At 38.0% G+C, this 27817-nt stretch overlaps 1 protein-coding gene across 1 annotated transcript in view; it reads left to right on the plus strand.

The window, feature by feature from the left end:
• SHANK2 (SH3 and multiple ankyrin repeat domains 2) overlaps positions 1-27817 on the plus strand; it is a 297119-nt gene that overhangs the window by 155421 nt on the left and 113881 nt on the right. The window contains 3 exon segments of the mRNA XM_050334887.1: positions 5721-5796; positions 22048-22130; positions 23746-23870. Coding sequence (XP_050190844.1) covers positions 5721-5796; positions 22048-22130; positions 23746-23870 — 284 coding nt within the window.

The following is a 27817-nucleotide window of genomic DNA, read 5'->3' on the forward strand; positions in this document are numbered from 1 at the left end:
AATTCATCTAAAAGCTTATAAGAAGAAAGTGAACTATGAATTAAAGGTTTTCATTAGTTTACCATTATAATGTTTTCATCATGTATTTATTTTTTCCTGGTCCTTATGGTTTATCCCTTCAAATGAAGCATCATTGTGATCAAACAGTTAAAAGAGAAAATTTTCATTTATATCTCTTCAGCCCATATTTACATTTTTTGTACTTTTTTTAGAATCCTTTGTCCAACTTTGCTTGATTTGGAGTATCCCTGAACTTCATCTTTTCTACGGCTCAAATGCCTGCTCAAAGAAAGAAATCTGCAATATAATGTTAAAAGTTGTATCATAGGCCTGAAAAAATTCTCACTTATCATTATTTCAAAGCACTGTATTTAATAAAAAATTCAGTTTTGATGAATCTCCATTTTCTAAGGGGGAAAGGGAATAAGTGAAATAGCTTACTGAGACTTCACCGTATGTGGTATGAAGTTTGGTTTTTTTTCATCTTTTAATTTGATAATTTTCTGGAACAAAGTTTATAGTGTATCTGTTATCATGAAAAACACTTATTACTCAAAAGCAAAATACACAGTGAACTAGCAATGATTTAAATCCCCAAAATCTGAAAGTTATACTTACAACACTCTGAAAGGAAGGAGTAGGGTGAGTCTTCAGGGACAAAAAGCTTCTGATTTCTAACTGAGACATTTGTTCCTTAACATATTTCACATGTACAATATATTCTATTCTCATTTAATTCAAAGCCTTGCAAAGCTTTTTTTTATGCTGTCATTTGCTAGTAACTCATTGGATGTTAATTTGTAAGCAATGATGTGCTTAGTTTATTAACTGATGAAAAAAAATGCAGGCACTAAGCAAGTTTTGGGGTAAGAACGCCTGCTTTAAATTAGTTTTTTTGAGAGATAGTTTTGCTAGCAAATCTTCTTCCTCTTTTTTGTTTGTTACTTCCTCTACAATAATTTGGCAATATTTTGAATATACTTGGAATAGAAAAATATATGCTTTTCTTAGTGATGTTTTCAATCCCAAATACTTTTTCTTAGGGTCAAATTGGGAGCAATTTTAGGAGAAAATGCATAACATAAGAACACTGTCTTGTTGCAAACAAATATTTAGATAATAGCACAAGTGCACAAGTGACTTATGAACTTCCCTTAAGCTTCTGTATTATCAGTGTACCTGGTAGTTAAAAATAATTTTTAGACTGCTTTCTTTAGCTTTGAATGATTCCTGAATAATAGTTCTCAACAGAAATGGTTGGGAAAAGCATTTGTCCCACAAGAAGAAGTTGCAGAGTGAAAGTCTTAACCTCTGTCATTGCTGGGTGTTGCAGAATGCTGTACCTAAATCTGTTTTATCAAAGAATATCTGTTATTGTCTGTTAATGAAACGTCTCAGAGCCATCAGTGGGAAAGAGGGAAGAAAGAAAAGCTGCATGTTTTGGGATAGTGGTAAAATGCTGAATTTACTGTACCCAACTGAAGACCAAAGGGAACGATTCTGGCTTTGACTTTTTGAATTTATTTTTTTCACTATGTTTAGGGTTTCAGAAGCATTTCCTAGTGTACAGACCTTTTTGTTTCTTGCTGGAAAGTGGCTTAGAACAGTCTGAAACCACTTCTTAAATTCTGCCAGCATAATAAGGGCAACACCCGGCTCAGGGCAGCAGTACAACCTGACTTTCCCCATCAGGGATATTTGGAGGGGACTTGCTGCTCTCTGTTTTCTCTCCAGTATCACACTCTAAATTATACTGTTACTCTTTTAGTTCCTTTGTTCATCCTATGGATCACTCTAAACCCTTCCTGAAGTGCTGGCAAGCCTCTGACAACATCCCCACTGGCAGAGCATCCCTGTGCAGTTTCCTTGGAAACACAGCACCAAAATGCCCTGTGAGGAGCAGCAGGGAGAGGAAAAGGAATGAAGACAGTTGCTTTGGGATTTTCCCCTCTTAGTTTTTTAATTTTCCAAACAATATCAAATATGTAAGCAATCTACTACAAACAGCAGAGTCAGTGTGGTAATCAGGCTGTAGTTATGTGTTAATCACTGAAGAAATAGAGCAAGAGTGGCCTTGTCTGTCTGTGTGGATTAGAGTCCAAATTTTATTTCTTGCTTTCCATGTCAGTGATTTTTGCAGCTTTTGATGTCTGCAGGTGCTGTTGGAGTCCTGTGGTCAGTTTTGAGACTAACACAGTGACGCTGCAGGAAGTCCTACATGTATTTGTAGGTCAAAGAAAGCCCTCACCTCTTCTAAGGTGGAAAAGGAGGAAATGTTTTCCTCCTACACTTTCTCGATGTTCACATTTCTTTGAACCCTATAAATTACGTTCTGCAAGGGCAGGGTTTGAGCCTGTTGCTTGCTGAAGTGTCTGCACCAACAAATGACACTAATAAAGAACAGCTGGATTTTTATTATTTGTGTTGCCACTGTTGCACAGTGCCCACAGCTTATTTCTGCTGCAGCTCCATTGGCTTCAGTGGAAAACAGACCAGGAAAAAATTGCCGTGTTATTTTGTTCCTTGCAGACTCTTCTATGGCTTTCATCATATCAGGACTTGCATTGCTCCTGAATGGCATATTAACTGATGAGAATAAAACCTCTTACCTTGTTTTGTTAGGTGTCATCTTGGGGTTGGTTTTGGTTTGCTTGTTTGGGGTCTTCCCCCATGATTTTGTTTTGGGGTTTTTTGGTTGGTTTTTTTTGTTTTTATTTGTTTTGCATTCTTCTTTTAGGAGAAATTGAGGAGCATTTCACATACATAGGTTTTACTCTGTATCCAGCATTGGAGTACTGTGAGAACAGGGTTTTTGGCTATAACTTTTACCCTGACACTGCTTGCACAGGTATATCCTATTGCTGAAACCTAGAGATGACTGAAGGCTTGTAGAGACAAAGTTTTCTAACCAAATGTAGATATTAGGGAAAAATCAATGGTGTTAACTCTGGTAAAATACCGACTTCTCAAGAAATCTAGAAATTTCAAAGAATACACTAATAATAATTACAAACAATCCACTAATACTTTCTGTCAGTGTAGAGCAAACTGCACCATTTTTGCAAGCCCTGGTATTGTGTCCTCCATTCTAGAAAAACTTTTGAACTGGTCTGATTTGATGCAACAGCTTTTCATCTGTGGTGACAGCTGTTCTTCTCAGTAGGAATGCAGTAATACAGACACTGCCTAATAATGGTTTTCTACATCTTCCTGTTCATATCTTCTTGCTGGTCTTAACCAAGTTTAAAAAGAAATCCTCAAAGGATTCTGCAGGTAAAGACTTCTCAGGGGATGGTAAGGTTATTAGTCTTGGATGGTCCTAATTTGGTGTAAAGCTCTCAGAGTGCTGGCCTTCAGAAAACCTGGGACATAAAAATGGCAAAAAGTCCAGTGAAACCTGGTACCAACCCTTTGATGCTTATATACCTAAATAGTGTTTTTATGCTACATACGTCTTGAAATCAGAAAAGCAGTTATTAGGCAGTTGCCTGTAGGTTTTTAGTGTTCTTTTGTCAAGTTAGAGACTGGAATCTTTCTAGTTTTTCTCTTCTAGTTTTTCTTGTTCCTTATGATGGCAGATTCCAGGTCCTTCCCCCAGCTTTTGGCTGTCTGTACCTATGCTGTGTAAGAGGACAGCCTGGAATCTGAGTCAGAGGTTAGGAAAAGAGGGTAAGTAAAGAGCTCATACAGCAACCTGGCAAACACAGCACTTAGCCTGCAGTGCAGGGCTTTGGAAGGCTGATGGTTTCCCAGATGATCCCAGTTAACATGATTGCACACAAGGAAGTGGGGGAAGGTAAAAGGGTGGGAAATGGGAAGCAGATACAAGCTGCAGCTGAAGGATGCTGGCTCTGCAATACTGAGGAGCTGAACAAAGCTATCTTTCTGCTCCTCCCACCCACTTTGTATTCCTTAATAGCAGTGCAATATCGTGCTATAGAAACCAGTTTCTGCAAGGGAAACATCTGGCTCCTTAAAGCTCAAGCAGTGGCTTGAAGATTTACAAAATATTCATAATACTTTATTTCTTTTAATCATCTATAAGGTACTTCTGAAAACAAACCAGGAAACACTTGAAGTGGAATCCAGGTTTATATTTTTCTGTATTTCTTCTGATTATGTCTCTTGCTATTAATCTGATTTTTAGAATAATATGAGAAAGAATGTTGTTCGATAGACTGCAGTTCCTTCAGATCACTTTATTCCATGTCACTGCAGGGCATTGGATTTTGAACCTAAACCTGTAAACTTAGCAACAGAGGCATGACCTGTAAGATTTCCTGAACCCCTGACAGCACATTAGGAGTTACAGTTGTACAGTCAGATGCTTCAAAGTCAAATCTCTGTGAGCATCTGTCCTGAGCCCTGGGTGCCATTGCTGCTGATGCACTTACAGCTCTTATTCCATGAAAAGCAGGGTGGTGTCCTCCAGCCCTGCAGCTCCAGGCTGACTGAGCTTTGGTTGCATCTAGAGAGGTGCCTGGGGAATCCTGGAGTGAATTTTGGGTGTCCCAGAAAGATGGGGAATAAGGGCAGTAGGAGCTGGAACTTCAGGTAAAGAAAAGGCCTCTTTGGCAGAAATTACAGGTTGTAGGTGAGTGAGAAAGGGACAAAGTAGGCCTGTACAAAACTATCAGGTAGGATTCATACTGTAATAGGAATTTTCTCCTTCTTTGGCCACCCTGTAGGAAAGAGGCTGGCTGGTCTCCATGAAATTCATATAAATGTAAATATTTCTGCTTTTTCATAGGACTTCTTTACTTGTACTGTTGTGAAGAAATAACTTGCTTACACTTTTAGGCAGTTGCAACTTTTTCAGCCCTAATTTCTCTGCATTATGTATATATTGTATTTAAGTCCTTCTGGGGGCATGATCCAGTTATGTCAGCTGCACTTGTTAAAGCAAAAAAAAATGCATTTTGTCCACCCCAAATCTGCCTCTCGTTTCTTGCTTCTGCAAAATGCTCCTTGTCTGTGTTTGAAGCCTGTCATCCTGCCTTGATGTACTTTTTCCCTCTGCAAACTTGGCCATCTGACAGCACTGCCTCTCACAGTAATTTGTAACATCCTTAAAAGCTGTGACACAGGGACGGTGCAGCTTGAGGGCTCTGTCTGCCTTGGAGAGCTAATAAAATCTGTTTGGATGGACTCAGGCTGTCCTTCCATGGAAAGTTCCTCAGCTGTGCAGATGAGAATTTCAGGGTCACAAGCTAAATCAGTGACTTTTCCATGTGATTTTTGATGTCTCTTAGCCAAACTTAATGTAATTGCATTGGAGGACCAACCTGTACTTAGGCAAAAAAATAATGATTTTCATATTTTGGCTACTTTTCCAAATTTTCCAAAATTTTTTCTTGTTTCTTTTCCCTTCCATTTCCCTACCCTTTCCCTTCCCCTTTCCCTTGCCCTGCCCTGCCCTTTCTTCTTATATTTTGCCTCTTAGCCCAAACTATAAAAGAACCAAATATAGGTCCTAAAATGTTTTGCCTCTGAGAATATGAGTGGAACTTTAAAACTTTTGAATGACAGGATACATGACCTACAAGAAGTTCTCCTTATTCACTTGGGGTGTGTAATATGATAAAAGAACATCTCTAAAGTAAAAATTTTTTTCAAAATGCCTTGAAACCACATTAATTCACTGCAAGGGAATATAAACAAATGCTTCAGCACTTGATTAAGAAATACTGGAGTATTCTCATTCTCTTTTCTTTGTGCAGAAACACGAACAGATAGAACAAAGAAGCTGTTTAGACACTACACAGTTGGATCCTATGACAGCTTTGATGCTTCAAGGTAAAAATTTTTCCTTTTGGTCACAATGTTTACAAAATCTTCCTGGGTTTTATTTAATTGTTACTTTTGGTTTAGATTTTGGAGGGAGAGAGGGAAGCAGGTTATTAAACAGAGCTTTTTAGGATATCATTCAACATCAAAATTGGTTTTTGTAACAGCTTACTTTGTTCATATGGGATGGGTCTGCAATAATAGGAGGGAATTAATGTGTCACTGTTTTGTTTCACGAGTGGTGAGAGAGATCAGCCTTTCACAGAAGCAATGCCAGCTGCTTCTACAGTCAAGGACCATTTAAGTTGTTGGATTCTTCACAAGATCAAACCTTTTGTCTGTTCTGGCTGACAAGGAAACCAAAATAAAATGTTGTCATTTGTTGTTCTGAACATATCTTTACAACCTAAGTGGACCTGAAACTGCTAGAAATGAGGCATTTCAAAATTGGGTAATTAATTTGCGGTTTCTGCTGAGAATTCATAATTTTTAAGCAGGTTCTTCTCCCATGTACATATACCTTGGACATCCAGGACATCCTTGTAGATAGCATGATTTTTAAAACACACGACCTCAGTTAGCTGTTGGTGTCTTCTTGGGAAAGTTTTGGTGGCGTACTGGAATCCTTAGGGTTTTCTCCTGACTGTCCAATTACAGCTTGGGGTTTTTTTTTCAGGAATTCTGAAATGTGCAAAGCAATGGTGGCACAATATTCAAAGAAAAGGAGAAGGTTTATTAGGTGATCTTAGCTCTTGTTCTAAGGATCATGTGTAGTTTTTATGTCAGTTAAACAATCTGGGGAGGGAGGAAGGAGTTCTTGCTTGCTGAAATAGTTTGAATACCCAAGATGTCCTAAAAAACATTTGAAAAACACATCAATTTGTCATCCCTTGAGCTGTGATTTGATTGAGTGTTGCAATGTTGGCTGGAGAGGGAAGGTTTGGTGAGATGGGGCGATGGGGAGTTCCCAAAGCTTTGCACTGTTGGACAAGTGATTGACTGGAGAGTCTAATAATGGTAAAGGTGTCAAGAGTTGGCAGCCTGTACTGTGAAATAAATAACAGCAGAGTTCACTTTTTGCAAGATCCTTTGAGGGATCATTATTCTGTAAAATTCCCAGCCTTGTCTCTGTGTTTCAGTGTTAATGGACAGGGTGGTTTCTGTCCAAGCAGAAGCTGTGGCCGCCGTGTGTTGCCTCAGAGATACCAAACAATCCCACTTGGAAACCTCCTGCTGCTTTCTAACAACATTACAAAATGTCAGTTCCATCAAAACCTTCCTGTCTTTTTCTTTTTGGAGGGAGGGAGCTATTGATTCTAGAGCATTTGGATTTTTTGTTGTCCTTTTACCAAGAAAATTCAGGTCCATTCGTGGGAGAGAATAATGTCATCTGAAATGTGGTTACAGAGGTTGTTTTGAAAGCAGGAGGCCAAAAGCCAAATTCAAACCAAGGGCTTGAACCTCATTTCAGTAGTGCTCAAGTATTTTTAACCTGTAAACTGTTGGGGATGAATGGATCACGCTCTGCTTTTGGGAAGTCACAGTAAGTGTGTGAGATGTTTGGGGGAAAAGTGGTTTATTTTTATTTTTTCTTAAGGTTTATGTAGTGCAACAGTAAAGCTCTCAGACAATTCACATTACTTGATTCAAGACTACAGCGGAGAAGGAAAGTTTATCAGAAAAAAAATGAGGTTTTGTACAGCCTTATTATTGATAAATTATTTATTAAATATGTCTGCAATGGTTCCTGATTCTGGCATTGATATCTTTTAATTGTCTGAGCAGTGAGAGGGAAAGCAATAGAGTTCTCCTGCCACATTGTGAGTAAAGCAAGTCTTTGATGGAAACTCATCAGTGGATCCATTTTGAGCAGTAAAAGTGGAAATTGAGAGGGAAAGGTAGGAGAGAGTAGAATTAATGGGAAATTCCAAGAAATACAGCGGAAAGGTAGACTTGATTACCACACTTTTAAGCAGAGAAAAGTGTGGTAATCTAGAATGTTTATCAAGTAACACTAGAAAAAAAATACAAAAATGGGTTTGGGTGTCTAAGTTTCCAAAACTAATTAATTACTGAAACAAAAATGCTTGTTCCTCTGAAGCAGATTTAACAACTCCTTGTAATTATGTATTTACAGAGAACTTACACTGTGGTGAAATTTTAACTTCCTTTTGCATTCTTTACAAAGTGAATGCTGCTCTGATACTTTTTTCTTACACACACAAAAAAGAGAATTTGAGGACTCTGTCCTAAAACTACAATAGCACTCAAAATTGTGTCAGATACTTGACTGAGGCTTCAAATCAGCTTCTTGTGCATCTAAATGGTAATTTTCCTGGTGCTTACGTATTGCTGCTGAGGAAAAAGAATTTGCATTTAAGAATCTGGCTGGAGATTAGTATGTCTTGTGAGTATGTAGAGATTTAATACCTCACATGGGCTTCTTCAGGAGGGGTATTACTAAAAGAGGCAAACAAGGTGTCAGACTAACAGCAATTCTTGGTATTTGTACTGCTTTGGTGACTTTCTCTGGTATCATTTCCCATCAAAGTAGGGGAAAAATACAGTAACTAAGGTTTAATAAACATTTGTCAGAAGGCAATTGTTGCCTGTGTGCTAAGAACAGCTCTGAATCCCAAGTATTAACAAAGCTGATCCAGTTCCTTTCTGGAGATGATGTGGGGGAGTGAGGGGAAGTGCCTGCCCCTTTCTTTTTTAACTTCTCCCTCCCAAAGGGCAAAAAATTGCTGAGTAGAAACACTCTGTTCAGAAGTCTGTGTTAATGGGCTTATTCACATTCAGGAAAATACATTGTACATGGCATTTTTCATCTTTAAGAAAATGTGCAGCTTGAGTAATGGAGGTTCATTAAATCCTATTCCAGCTTTGCATAAGAGATCAGTTAACCATACATTAACTTCAGGAAAATGGGGAGGATACTTACTAATAGGGAGAAAGGCAGTGAGACTTGCTTACCAGTGCAAATAGTCATTAAATATCACACAAATATAATATTTGAAACTCCCAGGTCCAATTTATTATCTGCTTTAAGTGCTGTTATAGACATTAATTCTGATATGCAAAAGTGACGTCTCTTGCTGCTGTTACTGCTTCTATTTACATGGATTTCTTTACTATTTTATTAAATCTTGTAGGAAATGATCACGTTCATTCTCCTTTGGTCTGATGCAGATGGACAAATGCTGAAGGGAGAGATAGGGTTTGTTGCAAAGACAACATGTGAGAGAAGGTAAAGTTTGTTGTGCCAACAGGAGCTCTTGTTGGACAAACAGTAAATACACATTCCCTAAATATTTGTGGCAGGCTGCAGCTCTGGAGGCTGAGATGGCAAGTGGGATGGGCAAAGATTCCTTCTTTCCCTGGGAAAGGCTTCCAAAGCATTATAAATACCCTTCAAGTCTATTTAAAGTTCATGACTACTGTTAATTCAAAGAAAATTATTTGTAGGCCTTAAATCAGTTACTTCAACAACGCTGGATTCCAGTTTAATAACAGAAATGTTGCTAAGGCATAGAGCAGATGTTGAAATTTTTTACCAAGTCTATATTTTAAAAAAAAATAAAAATAAGATAAACCTTTAGAAATGATAATTTTTTAATCTACTTTTTAACTGAAGTGAGGGAATTGATTAATTCTCTCAAGATAGGCCAGTGAATTGTTCAGTCAGGAAAATCAGAGGAGGCAAAATTAAATTATCAAATTAAAATATGTGTGATTAATTTTTTTTAATTTCAGTTGTGAAATGTTAGCACCTTTTTAAATGTGATGTAACTGATAATACAGCGATAACAGACATAAATAATATGAACCATTTTGGTACGTGGTAAAAATGACAAACCTGATTTGGTGGAAGACATGATCCAGTTGCCTCCATGAATTTGGAAACTTTAGAACATGACAGTGGAAACTTTTCCTACTGCATTAATTGCATCATCTCCCTCCCACCCCCACCAGAGCAGGGCATAGCAAAAGTCAGTAGCAGAACTGAGTGCCAGCTTCAATGCAGTCATGAAACATGCACATAAATCCAGGGTTTTCTGCCCAGTCTGTGTCTTCTCTTCCCACTGGTTTTGACTTTCACGTGTGGGATTCTCTCTCACCACTTTAATGGTCCTGCTCACTCCATGGCAGAAGTTTTCTTGGTGCCTTTCCTTGCCATCCTGTGGCTCCAGCAGTATTAAGGAGCTCACAGGAGAGGATGTAATGACAAATAACCCTTTCCAAAGCCTTGTTGCCACAAAGTTAATGACAGGACCAAATTGATTTGCCTTGTGGTTTTTGCTCTGTTTTTCTGGGTGAAGAAGAGGGAAGTTGGATGGTGTAGCCTGGGAGGTACATGTAAGAAAGCCTAATTGAAAGCTCACTTTATTCTGTGATTACCATATTGATAAGAAGTTGAAAGTGACTTTGCAGTTGTTCTTACCTGCAGGCATGTATATTAAACATAATTCTAGGTTTCCTCTGGTGGAAAGAAATAAAAGCAGCAGTATTTTAACTTTTTTTGCTTATATCCATAGCTCAGTTTTTGCCTACAAGATGGTAGCAAAAATATCTGAGTAGGCTTATAGTTGTAAAGAAATAGATATTTAGAACCATGTAATGTGGGGATGTGGTTACACATGAATGCTCATTGAGAATTTAGTGATTTAAAATCTCTGCATATATGATATTCTTGGTTCTTTTAGGCACAGAGAACACTCAGCACCAGCCAAATTGTAGAAACAAAGCGTGAAAAATATTTTGTGTGCATGTTATGTGTAAAGTTATCTTGTTGGACCTGCCTATTGTCTGTTCTGAATTAATTAATTAATTAACTATGATAGTCTGATAACACTGAACTGCTCTTGATGTAAGGCAGAAAGGCAGAAAGGGTAGCTTAGTTTTAATACCTTGTGCCTCATTAACTTGAAGAGCATAATTTAATACAATTTGAAAAATTGCATATGTGCTTAAGCAAAATTAAGGCATTGTAGACTCTGTGGAACAGGTGGAGATGTAAAATGTGAAGTTTTCCATTTAAGGTTATTTGATTTCTAATGAAAATTACTTCAGTTGCTAATAAACAGCTTTGCACTTTGCCTCCCCTACTGTTGTGTGCTGCCATGTTAGTGACTACAGCAAATACTTAAAGTAGCTGCTAAAATAGGAGGTAAAAAGGGTGTGGGGTGTGTGTGTATCTGAACTGGAGTATCTCTCCATTGAAATCTGCAGTATAATTGCACTATAAAAGTCTAATACAATTTCAGTAAGATGTAAAACTATCATTGAGTGATAAAAGTTTTCATTCAGTTCTAAGTACATTTTTAAGTTGTTTGTTGCCTTAATATTGAATTTTGCTTAAACCACTTCAGTAAGATTTTAGCTTTTAGCAACTTATAGTTTGGTAAGTAATGATTAAAATCTGTCTGACATTTTGTGGGGTAGATATTTGCTAAATTTTTAATGCTAAGTGTTAGCAAAGGAAGATCAACAGTTTCCAGGATCAAAGTTGGAAAAAAAAAATAGCCTTTCCCAAATTGAAAGTTAAAATGCTCTTTCTGAAAGACTTTTAGGATCTACCTGTATTGCTAGTCCAAACTGAAATGTGTGACTATAGGTACAGAAGATGACAGCAAGGGCTGTGATTTGGGGGATGTGCCATTCCCTGCACAGCAGCATTTCCTCTGCAGCTCCTCTCACCAGATGCTGGAGGAGAGGATGGATTTAAATGTCAGAGGGGAGGAGAGGAAATGCAGAAAGTGAAGACAGAAAGAGAAGTTTGTGAGGGTGTCACACCAGGTTAGTTAGAAACAGGAGCCACATAACCAGAAGCAAGCAGCAGAGGAGATTCAAATGTTTGGTTTTTGGGGGAGAAGCAGAATGATTAGGTTTCTAGCAACCAGTGCCTTCCATTCCTGAGTCTCAACCTCCACTGTGATAACTGAGCTTCCTCTGGGTGACCTTTAATTCCTGCCCCACTGCACCTTTTGCTGCTGTCCTCTGACCTAATCACTAGATGAGCAAAGCCACCATATGGTGCCTGGAAGTGATGCAGTTGGAAGTTTTGACAGGCCAAAAGGAACAAGTAACTGTTGGGCTCTCACTGTGGGTTTTCCTCCAGTGGGAGAAGTGATTTAAACCACTCTTTTATATTTTTCCCCCTCTTTCCAGCCAGATTTTCACAAATATTTGTTGCATTTGGAGAATTTGATCTGTGAGGCAAATTCTAAGGGTGGCTGGCAGGCAATACATGTATTTTCTTCCTCTTAAAAGAGGAAATTATCAAAAACTCAGAAGTGGGTTGACTTTCATGCTCTGAGAAAAGCTGATTCTTTCCATTGTTGCAGAACCTGAGGTCGATGGGAGTAGACAAAGTTCTGTTTTCTCTACTGGAGCTGGAGTTGTGTTTCTTTATAAAATGAGTGGAGTCAAACCCTACAAAGGGGGACCAGCTAAAGAACAAGCAATAGCTGGTTCACCTGGGTTAAAGAAGACCTGGGCTTGAGTCCTGAGTGTGTCAGACTGCTCAGACATAAACCCATGCTTTCTTCTGCTGTTGAATGCCAAGAACCTGGAGGATGGAGCAATTCTCCATTCAAATCCTTTGAAACTATTATTCTTTCCCTGAGCCAAGAGACAGATGCTCCCTCCATCCTCAGAGACTGTGGCATGCAATCCACGTGGGGATGTTCCATTGGAATGACTGGCACATCCACCAGTCGAGTAGCAGGGAAGTTGCTGGTGCTTCCTGCTCTCCCTGACATAAAATATCATCCTGTATCCTGGAGAAATAACGTCTAACAAAGGCTTTATTTAGACTAAAATGTATCAACAGAAGATTTGCTTTAATGGGTGTTTCACTAAAACTGATTTCATGGCAAAATTCTGAGCAGAGAAATAGAGGATGTTAAATGTGTGCACTGGGAAGTAGTGATAACTGCACTTTTAGGAAAAAGACTTACCCAGGTGTTTTCTAATTTCCCTATCTTTTAAATTAAAAAAAAAAAAATTAGAAAGTATTTTAGGTCCAGATAACAGAACTAAGAGTTTAGTGCTAAACTAGAGTTGAATCGAGTAGATTGTGATCCTTTAGGCAACTATGATCCAAAGCACTGTTAGATTTGTGGAACAGTTGTAACTATAGCAGAAGGGGTTTGTACCTCTACTCAAATATCATAAATTCTGAAATACACTTAAAATTAAACCTGTGCATCTTCAGTTACTCAACTGAGTTGAAATGGTAAACAAACATTTTTGACCTGTCTCCAGTACCTAGAAAATAAATAAAACCTTCATATTCCCAGAAATTGCATGTCAGTGCAACCAGTGAGCTGTAGTTGAATGTCAAGGGAAAGGAAAAGGGTGATAAGTAAAGATTCCAGTTCAGCATTATGAGAAGTAATGGCCAATTTAAAATATGCAGAATTCCCTCTCTTTATCAGTTGGTATTTGTAAAGTCAGTGACTTTCACTGCCACCAAAATTTTGACCTAAACTGGCCATGCTTTGACAAAATAGCTGAAAATTATGATTCAGGAGACCTCTTAAGATGGACATTTCTCAAACTGTGTTTCAGGTAAGTAAGCAAATATTTCAGAAAAATAAGGTAGAGTTGCCACCTCCTTTTTGATGTTAATGAGACTGTAAAATAATGTAGTGATTAGTCAGGATTTTTAAAGGGATATGTGAAAATTAAACTGTAGTTCACATCACCTCTACATGTCCTTTCTATAAAATCCTAGAAAATCGAAGTTTCTCACTCCACACTGTATTTTTAAAGCTCTTGGAGAAGAATAAAGTGAGAAGATGTTTTCAGAAAACTTTATGCCTTTGTTGAGGCCTCATTTGTTTAGAGACAGAACTTTAAACTTAGTTGTAAGATGCCTTATACTAAAGGCTTAAAACTTTTTGGCATAAAACTTTATAGGAATTTTAACACTGAGGATTTAAGCACTCTTTTATACCATGTAGCCTTTAAGTGAAATACCTCTGTAAAGCTGAAATGAACAGTCAGGGTTACTCAGACTTCTCATGGTTAGAGCTGTATTTGTTTTCCAAGGAATGCAGGACAGGAGGATGATAATTCCAAATGATAACAGCAAACAGGGTGTGACAGAAAACCTGAGAGATCCCTTAAAAGTAATTTGAAACTCATGGTTATCACCAGTTTCTTCCCTCGATTTCACAGTTTATTTTTGTTTAGACTTTCTGACTGGGCAAATCAAGTTATGATCTGAAAATGTATAGTGAGTTTAATAATTGTTTTAAAGACCTGCAGTGTCAAACTGCTACCTGTAAGGGCTTGTAATACATTCTTAAAGTGTTAATAAAACACTTTCTGTTTGCCGTTTTTTTTTTTTTTTTTTAACTCAAAATGTGACAAAAGTGTATTTTGGAAATACAAGTGAAGAGATCCTGAGGAAGGCAGATATAACAAAAAGACAAAACTGTGTCTAAATAATTTATATGTTAAGGTGATTAAGGAGAAAATTCCTCTTTCTGTGTGGTTTGGTGGCTGGAACTGCAGCTGGTTTGGGGTAGAAAAATACCAATCCACACAGTAAGGTGGATGAATATTCTAGATCCCTAAACGTATGTGTTTGTACAGTCTATTTGCTCAGGGCTCATAGTGGGAGCAATGAATGTTAATATTTTCATAGTGCAGCCTTAAGTTGCTCAATTGCTTGATAATTAAGACTGAAAATTGCTACTGAGTATCAGGTGTAAGTGGAGTGCTCTGTAACTCAAAATATTAATGGGAGAGATGGAACATCTGGGTAAAATAGTTTGAAGGACTCTGTGTTGTAAAACTCATGTTCTCTGCTAGAAGAACACCTGCCTGCATTTTTTGTGATGGTTTTTACTTTGTCATGTGTGATATTTGGATTGACTGGTCATTTATAAAATACAAATGAATTAGTATACAGTAGTGAAGCTTTTACTTTTTTAAGCTCATTTTGCCACTCTCCTCACCCCTCATGCTTTTTTCTTTCCTCCCTACCAGTGCAGATGCAAAAGAATAATATTTGCCTTTAAAAAGGCTATAATACTGTGTTATGTGTGTATATGTATATTAATATACGGATATCAATATATCCATCCATGTGGGTGCACATGTATCCTATATATAGTGTGTATGTATAAGTTCATTTAGGATTATAAATTTACCCCTGAATTTTTTTCCACCTCATATCCTATTCTGAGGTTCCTGTATAACACAAAATCAAGCTTTCACTGGATTTCTATTTCCAGGAAGTTGCTTGACTTGCTGGTTTGCTATATCAGTATTTTACTTTAGTTGTTACAGTTTCAGCAACTTAAGTTGAAAGCAGAGGGAAAACCCAAAAGTGCTACTGGCCAAATCAGTTGACTTGAAAAGTATTACTTTAGATTAGCCATCCCCTTCTCCCACACATCAAGAATATGATACTAAGTGTATTTAAAAGCTGAATAAAAGAGTGTGCATCGAGACAGCGGACGTCTCTTTGGTCCTACATAAAGCAATTGTGCAGCTACTTTGCCCTTCTGTCATGAAATTTAATGTTCCTCTTTTAAAACCTGTATTTTTTAAGATTTATAGCATAAACCCATGGAAACATTTTGCACTGGTACTTTCTTTAGCATAGGTTGCTTCTGTGTAATGACAATTAATCTTTTGGCACCTCTGTCAATCACAGGCTGGAAAAAGCAGCACCACCTTTCTGATTCTCGTTGAATCACTTCATGACTGATATTTGTGGCTTTGGCAACTTAGCGAGGAACTGCTCATTTTTCACCCAGGGTATCAAGTATTCAAAATCCAATAAAGATTTGATTGCTTGTTTAAAAGTGTGAATGAAACACCTCTCGAGGTGGAAGAATTTCTATTCCCTGTCAGGTTTTACTGTAGTATGCATTTCCCCACTGTGGAGTAGAGACCTGTTGGATACAGGAATTGGGGAATATCTAAACATCTTTTAAAGCATGCTGCAGTTTGACACGTCCCTCTTTCATCAAGAAATTTCAAAGCAAAATCTGCAACCTTGCTGTTCTCCTGATCAAAGAGCTGTACGTGGTGTTTACTGAACTCTGTAGGAACAGCACTGATACAGGAGATGGGGAAGACAAATATATGAGTATAGGAATGTTGTAGGAGTAGTGCTGAAACATCTTTTCTTATTTTCCTATTCCTTTACTTGGCCAGCTGAGGAAGACATGGCTATGCTGAGTTCACCCAGGAGAAATCAGAATATGCCCTTTCTATTGCAGTTTGAAGTTACTTGCCACAAATTATAAAGCCAGAGAGAAATTGAGTTCAAGGAAGAGTAACGGTGATCTTTTCTTACTTCTTGAGGGTTTTTTCTTCAGTGCCAGCTGTGCCAACACAACCAACATTTGGCTGCACTTCCATATGCAACCCTCATTTTTTAATTGAGCTTTCTTTTTGTGAAATAGCAAAATGACTTGGAGAACTTTTAGCTCGATGTGATTCTGTTCATCCCTTCTTCATTGTTGTTTTTATTATTTCACCATCATTATACTCCTTAAGCTCCTATCTTCAGCTGCCTAGTAAGCAATTTATCAACTTAAAGTTTACTGTTGCCCAGTATTTCTATTTGAATGATGGGTTGTGTCTTCCCTGAGTATAATGTTGAGGTACTTAACCATCTATTTGAAAATACTTTCTTCCTCCCAAACGTATTTTGCTACAAACTTCCAGGTAAATATTTGTTCTAAAGGAAAATCCTTTAGACTTTCATTCATTACATGACTAAAATTAGGATTGATCTCTGCAGGTGACAGCAACATGTGGGAGGTTCTCTGTTCATGGCAGGGGGGTTGGAATGAAATGATCTTTAAGCTCCCATCCAACCCAAACCACTCTGTGATTCTCTGATTGTGAGAACATATTACAGGTTACTGTGAATTTGAATATATGGTTGGCCACATCTTGGTGTTTGTGTTTGGGTTCTCAGTGGGTTGGGCAGGGACAGACTGTGCATTTTCATACTGCTGTGCACAGAACCACAGTCACTGGTGGAGCTAAAACCTCGTGAACAGCTGATTGCTGCAGTGCACGTTACACCAGAGCTGTGGAAACTCTTCTGTGAGACCCACGGGTGGATGATCAATGCTTGGGAAACTTGAGCAGTCACATACAGAATCTTCATTAATCTTGGAGGCCTTAATTACTAGGATTAGCCAATTTTCCTGGAGTCATTAGAGTAGATGACTATAAGTAGTAAGGTTGACCCCTTCTGGCAATACCAGCAAATGTTTTCCCGCTGGAAGTTTGTTATATCTTACAGTAAGATTTGCTGTAGACATAATTTCCATTTTATTTGGTGCCAGGTCATGTAACTTGCAAAAAAAGGGAAATAGTTGGAGAGAATATTTTTTATGTGCCTTTAACATGGATTGACTGCCAGAACATGCAGAAAAGAGCTCTTTGTTGTGAATGGATTTCCCAAATTCCCTTTTATGGGTTTGAACATAACCACCATAAAGTGACTATCTTAGCCTGAAAAGAATTAGTATGACTGCATTCAGACACTGTATATAAATTTGTGCAATGAGTTAGATATTGTTTTATCACACCTGGCAGAGTATTTGATTGTTCTAAGATGTAGCTGCAAATTCAGCAGATATTTCAAAAAGATTGCAATTGTAAGAGTGCTGAGGAGAGGGCATGAAAATGAGCTAATGAAGAGATTTAGATTTACTCAGCCAACTGAAAGAAATCATCTTGGAAAGGATAACTTCTCACTTGAGGTAGAGCAAGCCCTATGACTGAAGGGCCTCTGGGCTGAGGACGCTATTCACTCAGTTGTAACTCTGGTTATTTGACTTTCTTTTGTGAACTGTCAAATAACTCTGCCTTGGAAGGCTAAGGTACAGCTTGTTGAAGCTGAAAAGGTTCCACTTAGATTACGTTTCTATGGGATGCATGATTGCCGAGAATCGGGAAAATAATTCCTACTTAGATTCATTTTTTCCTCTGCCTTAGGGAGAGATTGACAATATCCCATAAAGCCACTTTTGTTTCCAGATAATGATGATAATTTTCAGTGGAGTGTACTCTACGTGCTGTTTTTCAGATTGAAATCAGCAATGATACACTTGATACAAACTTGCTTAAACACATCCTGCGGTCCTGGTAGTTTCCATCTCTGTAATTTAGTATTTTAACTTGTGGAATAAGTCATGTTTTAGGAGAGGGTGTAGTTATTGTAGGTGAGAAAAGGGAAGCTTTTTCACGGGTTTGCCTCCATCAGGAACCTGTGCTTCAATTTTTATTTTCTTCATGCAGATCTTTATGAAGGACTTGACATTTCTACTTCCTTCCTCAAATATTATCCTAATGGGCTCTCAGCAGAAATCCTTGCTGTTTTGAAAAGCCTGCACAAATGATGGTTGTTATGTTGAATGTAACAGTGCTGAGTTCAAAACTCACATGTCTGACCATGGGTAAATCTCTGTATTTCCCTTTCTCCACTGGCAAGAATGTAAAATTATGGAAATAGTAACAGCTCTGCACAATTCTTAAATTGTTAAGGAAGCTACGTGAACTGATGAACAAGTATATTTTCTAGTATTTACTGGACTGTTTGAATGAAGCAAAGATTTAGATTGACTGGGTTTTTTTGGCCTGGCGCTTTTATGATTATGTTTCATGCAGAAATATTCTGCACTCGGTAGGATGTCTTTTGCATTTAACTTTGTATGCAATGAATCCTGGTCTTACGCAGCCCCAAGTCAAAGTAGTGCATGCCCTATTTAAGTAATGAGCTATTGATTTTAAAATTACTCATTTTATTTCCATACTATGGAACTGGTAATATTCTGAGAACTTGCCTCTGAAATGGAGGCTGTTTAATTTTGGTTTGAGATGGGACAGAAGTGGACTTCAAGGATTTTACCTGTTCAAATATGGCATATCACAGGCAGCAGGGACTGTTGAGCCCCATGTAGAGCTGTGCAGAGCCCTGAAAGCATCTGGGAAGAAATGCCCCTTCTTCTTGCTTGAGCTCAGCCCTCTGAACAGGCTTGGAATGTAATGTCACCTTCATTTGTCACTGGTAGCTCTACCTTGTTTGAATTCTGCTGCTAAGTATTTACAACACCTTCATGATCAAAGAACTGCTGCCAAGAAGGCTCATGGTGAGAAATTTTGACCTACTTTTCACATTTGGCACCACTTTGCCTGCGAAGACAAGGTAGACTGTGAGCAGACCTTGAGTGGAGGGATCCACCCTGACTCTGAGACAATAAAACCCTCATGGCAGAGAAAACAAAAAGCACATTGCAAACAGCCAGGGGCTAAACTTTCCCTGTCTTCTGCCCCCTCCCCTTGGGAATTCAGAGTGAGTTTGCTGGGAGAAGGGGTGTGAAGGTTGTAAGAGTTCACTTTTATGTGCTTATTGGTTTTCCATCGCTTTTTCTGCTGCTGGTTCTTCACTCTGCAGCACTGGGGGTGTGTGGAGACTCAGTTTGCTTTCTTCTATTGCTTTAACAAGTTTTAACTGCTCATGCCATAAGATTATTGCAGGTCCACTTCTCCTAGTACATAAATAAGGAAAAATACCTACACATCTCATTTCTTCAGACCTATATTTTTACTTTACAGGTTGTGATGTTGTTTTCATTACATAGTATGTGACTGATACCCTATATTAGTAAGCTATATTTGTCAAATAATAGAGATCAGTTTGTGTGTTTTCTTACCAAGAATCCCATTGTGCTTCTTCTTCCCTTCCCTCTTCCCTCCCCATTGGATGTAAAACTCAAAACTTTGTAAAATTGTGGCAGTTTAATATTCTCACTTTATATATATAAATTGAAGTATAAAACTGGGTACTTTATGCAATAAATATGCTGCACATTAAAAGAAAATCCTATGTATTTTTTATACTTTTAATCTGAATATTACTTGAACATACCCATTTATTTCATTTGCCAGGTGTGAAAGGACCTTAAGATGCCTATTTTTTTAGTTGCAGATGCCTTATGTTGATCAGGGGAACTGATCCCAAGTTTTCTGACCACTGATTTTCTAACTTCAGCCTTCAGCTTTTTAGGAATGATATTATGGGTTTGTTTGGTTTTGTTAACAGAGATGAAAGAATCAGAGCAAGGTTTGCAGAGGCACTGTGCTGATAAGCTTCAAATTCTGTATCTTAATGAATTGGGATGAGAGTGTGACTTGGGCAGGGTGTTCTTTGAACCAAAGCCTTACTGGGATCAGGTTCTCACCTGCCTTCCAGCCTCTATTAAGCCAATGACTGGTTACAAGGAAACTTGAAGGAAATGGTTTTATTAATTTGACCGAATGTTAAGAAAAAGGCTTGACTCTTCAGTGGATGAGGACAGAGCCCCACCTGGAAAATGGGAGTGGTGGAATGAAGGAAATAAGCCAGTACACCGGCAGGATCTGTGAGCTTTTAGAACATCAGGATGGTGATGAAGAGCTTTGGTGCTCCACTGTGGGCTTTGAGAGTTGCATGTTCCATCCCACCCTGATATCCCTGAACGGGAGTGTGTTTGGCTTCCTCAATAAACAGGCATTTTCTTGTTATATCCTTTCCATAGCAGGAGTATTAATTGTTAGAAAAGATAATGTCTGAATGATACAGTAAATAATAGTAAATTGAGAGACAGTGTGAAAGAGCTGTTGGTACTTATGGAGATCATCTCTTGCTCACAAGAGATGGTAGTTTTAATTCTTACGTGGTGTTAACTGTTCTGTGATTTGGAAGGCATACTTACATCATTGCTTTAGCAGTAATGTGAAATTTCATCCCTCAGAGCTGGAAAGTCAGCAAAACAAGTCTCTGACATGTGAAAAATCTGGAGTTTGGAGGTTGTCCATTGGTGTCTTGATATCATCATCCTTCTCTTTGTTCAGAGCTTTAAATAAAAAGGTCACACCAATTTTTTGTTATCTAGTTTCCTCCTCCTCTATGGGATTATTAATGGCTCTGAAGCAGATCTGGGCTCTTGTTTCATGATCTGCTTTAGAGACTGGATTCTGTATGAGACCAGTGGTAGCAGGAGTTGGGTGGTAAAAAATTAAAAGAAAGAGTAAGAAAGAGTAAGAAAGCTCATACTTCTTTGTACCTGAAGTAGTTCTGTAGGTATTTTAGAGCAGCATGGCTTGCAGTGCTTATGATTTATGCACTTAAGCCCTGACACTGCCTTTATTGCTGAAAACGTCATGCAACTTGTGCTGTGCAATGATTTTATACCTAAAAGAGCTTTCAGATTTTTTTTTCCTGCCTTTTTTGCTTGGAGATTGTTTTTAGTAACCTAGTTTAATGAAAGGTACTAAACAATGTAAGGCTTTTACAGATCATTTGCTGTATCTGAAAGGTCCCATTTTAATGTGTATTTTATGCATTTTCTTCATCTACCATCTGCTTTTATCTCAGCCAATGACAGCAAGATTCCTAAGGCTACTTTCTCTTTAAGGGAACACTGCTTACATAAATAGTCCTTTACACCATCTCCTTGTTTTATGATATTAATTGTTTATCAGAGGACAGGAAATATTCCTTAGAAATGTGTTTTTCCTGCTTGTGCATGCCTTGTTACTATTTCGATTATGCAGATTCTTGATGCTGTGGAAATTTGTGCCTGATGACGCCAAGGCAGCTGCACGTTGTTAGCATTGTAGGCTGTCAGATGATCATGTGGGATTCTTGCAGCATGCAACATTCAATAGGATTGAAAAAGGGCTTTTGATGCAAGGCATAGCTTTCAGAATATATTTGTGCCTTTTAGTTAGCTAATAGAAAATCATAATTTATTATCTTTAAATTTAAAATGCTGCCTCATTTTTCTTCTGGTTGGTTTCATTTTGGCTTCACTAGAAGATGCATCTGGTACATCCACGATTGAGGAGTTTATTAATGATACTGTCGTTCAGTTCACTTACTTTTTTTCCTTTTAGAGTCCTAGCTAGCCCACAGATTACATGATCACATGTTCATCCAGTCATTCATATAGAACACAAACCACCATGCATGATTTCTTCTTCTTTCTTTTCCCTCTCTGCCTTTTTTATTCCTTTTAAGTTGCTTTGTCATGTTCTCTTTTATCATCAAGCTCAATCTTTGTCTTCCCCTCGCTGCTATTTGTTCTGTTTTTTCCCATGCTTGGTTACTGCAATATTATTTGATTAACGGGCTGTGATGATGATGAACCTGCACACTGGAGGAGCAGCTACTACAGTGGTGATGAAGGGATGTAATAATGGTCGCTATCCTCGGAATTCTCTCTACAGTGACTGCATAATAGAAGAAAAGGCAGTGGTCCTGCAGAAAAAAGACAATGAAGGATTTGGATTTGTGCTCAGAGGGGCAAAAGGTATGTGCTTCTGTGTGTGTGTGTGTGTGTGTGATATGCAGTGGCATAAAGAAATTTATACATCTTGGATTATAAGCAGGAATTATTCTTGGTGCACTTGGTTGCTAGACAACAGGATTCTCTGTATGCTATACTACTCAGATGGATTTTAGTGGCTTCTGTCTGAAGCAGTTTGCATTTTTACATAGGAGAAACACTGTATAATCGTTTGGGGAGGGTGGAGAAAGTTTTGTATTTTTATTGTGCTGCTGTATGTGATATTTTGTCATTAACCTGTTTTGGCATGCAGTTTACCTAACTGTGGGAAACCTGCTTTCCTTATAAATCCTGCTTCTTTATTTCGTATGTCAGTCTATATAAATAGGTCTGCGAGTAGGAATAGACAAGAGAGTGATATTTTCTTTAAATTAGGTGTGGATCTTCTGCAAGGTGACATTGGTGCAGTTTTAGTATGAAAATATGATCTTTTTTTTTATATCTTCAGAAGCTGCATGTATGTTGCATGGCCTGTAGTGTGCTCATTTTTAAAGCTGTTCATATGTTAAACTGCATGGTACTTTCCTGTAGGCTAAAATCTATAATAATGGCATTTTTTTAAGAGTTAAAAAAGGCATTCTATTTAATGCTCTGCTTTTTAACTTCCAGTGCATTATGCTCCTTTTGTATTTAAAATATATATATATGATGGTATGTCCCATCTCTCGCTCCCCCTCATTTTACATGGGTTCTCCCTTGCCTTGCTTGAGCATGAAAATTATTCCATGTCTTCATTCTTGGGACATGGCTTCTGCTCTCCCTGTTTTCCCCACCCTAAAGCAGAGCCACCATAGATTTTCAGGGCTGTAAAAGCTTTTCTAGGCTTAGCTAAATAAAATTTTTGGAGTTGTAAATAGGAAAGTCAACAGCAGGACCTTTTCCCTGAGCACTGGTGGGAGTTCTCTGTGCTTTGAGCAGAGGTTACTCCCTCTGGGTAAGCCCAGCAGTTCTCCCCAGATTTTCTCTGGAGCAGGGAGGGCACCTCAGGTGAAAGACCCAAGGACTTTCCTGCTTGTATGTGTACGTGACACAGGGAGAGGGAAGGTTGTTACAGGGCCAGCTGTGCCTCCTTTCCTAAAAAGTGATTCAGTTTGGTATCTTTTTTAGTACACACCTCTACATGGAGAAGGAATAATTCTGTTTGATCTTTGTCATCCTTTCCCACCCCACCCTTCACCCCCCTCAGTTTGGCCAGGAGCTCTCCTCTGGCCACAGTACATAATTTATTTCTAGTTGGGTGTTGTTGACAGAGTTTCAATCATTTTGCCAGGCACACAAAAGGGTTACTTGAACTAACACTGAATATCCTGGAATACTCAGGATCCAGCTATTGCCTTGATCCGGTTTGAGTCAGTAAAGAAGCATGTATTTTCCAGTCTGAACTGAAGACCTGTGGATTGCTATTGCAGAAAGATTTCACTCTGTCCCCACATCCTGATCTCCTCTGGGATGCTCTTACTTTCAGCACCCACTATTTTTTAACCCTAAATTTGAATGGCCAATAATAGGCCTGTAGTCAAGTGGTATTTGCAAGCACTCCATAACTTTCTTTTTTTTAATGTGGTATTTATTTTTAAAGCTGACACACCAATTGAAGAATTCACCCCAACTCCAGCCTTTCCTGCTTTGCAGTACTTGGAATCTGTGGATGAAGGGGGAGTAGCATGGCAAGCTGGCCTGAGAACTGGAGACTTTTTGATCGAGGTAGGAGATCCTGAAATTTGATTCTCAGTGCTCTGTTGGGAAGTAGGGACATTCCCACTGCAGAACTGACTTTGGGAAAAGTGTGTGATGCTTCTGAGCAGGAAGCTTTGTGGACTAACACCAGTAATGTGCTTCACTTGATCTCTTTGAAAACCTCAAGCAGCATTTAGGAAAGCAGTTACAGAGAGCAGTGGTCAGCTTGGCTGGGATTTTTCTGCTTGTTCTTTTTGTTCTTTGGGAATACACTCTCAGAGATATTTGGGATGGTTTATTCTTTGAATTAAGATATATAGATTACTTTCAATATTTATTGTAGGCTATCAGTTCTCTTCTAAGTATTTCTAGAGAGTAACCAAAATGAACGTCTTTTTCTGTGATGAGAAATATCTGAGATCTGGTGCTGTTTAGTAACCATGGAGAATAAAGCAAATTACTTTGGCTTGAAATTGAATTGTTCTAACAGTGCACTGTAAATACAGAAAAGAAACAACGGATGTTATTGCAGTATAAACTACCTTGTAAAAAGGGGTATATTTAAATACTCCATTCATACCGTCAGTACCTCCGTGTTTGATAATTTGGAGGATTTTTGGTCGGTATTTTAGGTTTTGTTTAAGTAGTTGGTTCTCCTTTTGAGTGTTACTGGGCAGTTTGCAGTAAAATCATGATTTGGGATTTTCTTCCTCTCCCCCCCCCCCAGCCTTTTCATGACCAACAAGGGGATGCTGTGATTCTGTTCAATTGGGTACTGAAAATAGATCTTTTGGGATGGATTGATCAAGCCTTGTCTGTAAGATCTATTGATTCATTTTATGCTTCCTCCTTCCATCACATATCTATATTGGGAAAGTATTTGCTGATGCTACATTTACTTCTGCAGAGCTGCTCTTTCCATTGGGGAGAGGGTATAATATGCAGCCTTTTTTCTGTTATGTGCCTTGAAATCCCATGGTGATTGAATTTAAATAGTTGCACCACTTCTTCGCAGTGGAGCAATGGAAGAACAGGCTTTGCAGGCTTCTAAAGTAAATAGATGTGCTTTTTTATCTCTGCCTTCAAAGTACATTTCCCTTACTGTTTGTTTACTTAAAAATAAGCATTTAAGAAACCATTGAAGACCAGCTTAAAAATTGTACTGTTGTGTTCTCTGGGAGAGGATCCTTTCAAAACTATCATTATTGGTGTTAGGTGGGGCCTTTTAAACAAGGCTTTATTTTTAGAAGTTGATTTCTTGTTAGGCTTTTAGGAAGTATGAATAGTCTCTACTGGCAGATTTCACAGATAGATTTGATGGTGAATAATGTGCAATTTAATGGAGAGCATTACAGAATGACAGCTATGCCTATGGATTTTTTAAAGATCTCTGAAGGGATGCAAGAACTCGTTCTGTACAAAGCTTTACTGTTGTTTTTTTTTTTTGGCAAATGAGGGAAGAATGATAATTAATTGTCTAGACAATTTACTCCTAGCCGTAGCATAGAAGAGCAGTTAAACATGCACATCCATTGCTGAATCAGAACGTTAAGCCATACTCCAGCATATCTGTAATTAATTCCAAAAGAAGCCATTATTACATGCAAATCAGATCCATTTCTGTGTAATTTATGTTCATCGGGGTTATTCCCTTCTGAATTTTGCAACTTAATTATGAGGAAATGCTAATCCCGAGAAATTACAACTTTGCTGTTGCTGAAGACTTTTGTGTTGGAGAAAGGCAGGGTTTTTTCCTATTTTTATGAACAACATGCAGCGCACAGTACTGGCTGTGAGAGAAAGCCATCTTTGAAGGTATTTACAGTGATGCAAAAGATATTGCTGCTGAAAAATAAGTGGCTGCTCCACCTGCACTTGTAGGAATGCCAGACTCCTTTATTTCTTGTGTTGAACCCAGAAGATTTCAATTTACATGGTGCAGTCAGCCTATCTTAGTGCTGAATGATTTCTCCCCTGACTCTAAAGTTTATGCTGCTGTGTGTAAGTGCCACCTCAACCATTTGTAAGTAACATAATGCATTCATCATAAATGTCACATGGATAATAAAAGAGTTAATGGGCAACTAGGATCCTAATTAGTCCCATTTATAACACTTGCAGCAAGTGACAGGCTTTAGAGAAGGGAGAGTCCACTTTGGCAGGGGGCACAGTGTGAGGGAGAGCGGATGTTTCACTCCTTCTTGAGGAGGTTCAGTGGCTTGGGGTCATGGAGATAAGAGTAGCCTCACTCTAGAAAGGCAGATTTAGCAGGAAGCTAGATCCTTTCTTTGGAAGCAGGAGAGATCAGGAGGGTGGGAGAAGACAAGGCATCATTTCTTCATGTGTGGTTCTGGACTGGTAACTTCTGAAGGGGGTAAAGCTTCAAAATCAGCTACGAAGCATAGTGATAATTCAGTGTTGGAGTTGATGCATGTCGAGCAGAACAAATAAAAGATCTATACAGAAAAGGAAGAAAAGGTAAATGGATTAGTATTAGCTGCAACAGGACTGGAATGATATCCTATGACTGAGGTTTTATCAAGTTTTCAGTTTTTCTATATTGAATACTTTAATACTGATCTGTTCAACCTGTACAATTAGTTTTAGCATGAGACGTCAGACTTTAATGTTGCACTTGCCTTTGGAAACAGTGTTCATAGAATCTTCATGGAAATTTCTGACTGTATATGTTTTTTCTCTTTCCTTGAAACCTCGTCATGATTTTGTGATAAAAATTTTGAAGTGTGTAGTGGCTTTCCTGGATGAGCACAAGTCAAATGTACTGGAAAAGTGCACGACTAGTTTTAGAGCTGAAAGAGTAAGCTAAGACAACTGTCATGGATTTTCATGAGCAATTCAATGGATGCCAATCCATGTGACTTTTTTCTTAGCTTTGGTAAGCAATCAGAAAAGGAGGATGGTTGTGATTTGATTGTTACAACCCTATTTGTTATTTTTCACTATTTTAGTTGATGTTTTCTTGAATCTTGATATCTACCAAATTAAAAAGACAAAAGTAAAGCAACATATTAGAGCAAGTGCTATTCAACCTAATAATTACAGTTTATATTAGAAAGGGATTTAAAAACCTACAACTATCATGAATTCCAAAGCCTTTGTAAGTCACTGATAATTTATTCTGTGACTGGATTTCTACACTTGCACCTGTTCAGGTTTGTAAATGTTCAGAGAGTTGTGACTTGAAACATGACTTCAGGAATTCTTTAAGCTGAGGGTGTGTTTTCTTTGGAGATTTGATTTGCTAACATACACAAGTCTAACCCTCTTAGAATAAAGAAATCTATTAAACTGGAAGACCTGTTTCAGCTCAAGATTAGCTTTTTTGGTGTTTTTTAGTGTGGTAGTATGGAGATTGTCTTTCTAAATGAAAACCCAATGGATTATTAACTATTTGCTATTGTTGTACTCGTGAGTGTACAGCTTGTTTTGCAGGTGTTGCATGATTTGATATGTGTTTTTATTTCATGAGCATATCTCATGCAAACAATAATGTTATAATATCAACACTCAGAAAGCACAGTTAATTCTGCAATATTTTACCAGAATAATGCTTTTGTTCTCTAAATGAGGCATTGAAGTTTGCATTATTGTGCCATAAAATCTCTTATTTTTCCAGATAAATGGAAATGTTATTGTCTTTGGAATAGCATGGCTGCTTATTTACATTCCAGTTAAAATGTAAACAAGACAAAACCGGTGAATTCTTTATTTAAGAAATCAAACGACAAAATTCGAGTTTAATTTGAAGATCAAAACCAGAGATGGTAATAGAAGAAATTTCATCATTTTGCTGCAGAACTCTTCAGTTGGTACTTATAGTAAAACATGCAGAGTGGTCTGTAATGTAATTGCATGTGTTTTTCTAACCTCAAGAGCTTATACACTTATAAACTTTACTTCAAGTAGTGATAGGTGAAAAATAAACATTTTATTTCAGACAGCATTATTTTATC

Source organism: Myiozetetes cayanensis, unplaced genomic scaffold, assembly GCF_022539395.1.
Source record: "Myiozetetes cayanensis isolate MyiCay16 unplaced genomic scaffold, myiCay2020 scf6-25, whole genome shotgun sequence".
Taxonomy (NCBI): domain Eukaryota; kingdom Metazoa; phylum Chordata; class Aves; order Passeriformes; family Tyrannidae; genus Myiozetetes; species Myiozetetes cayanensis.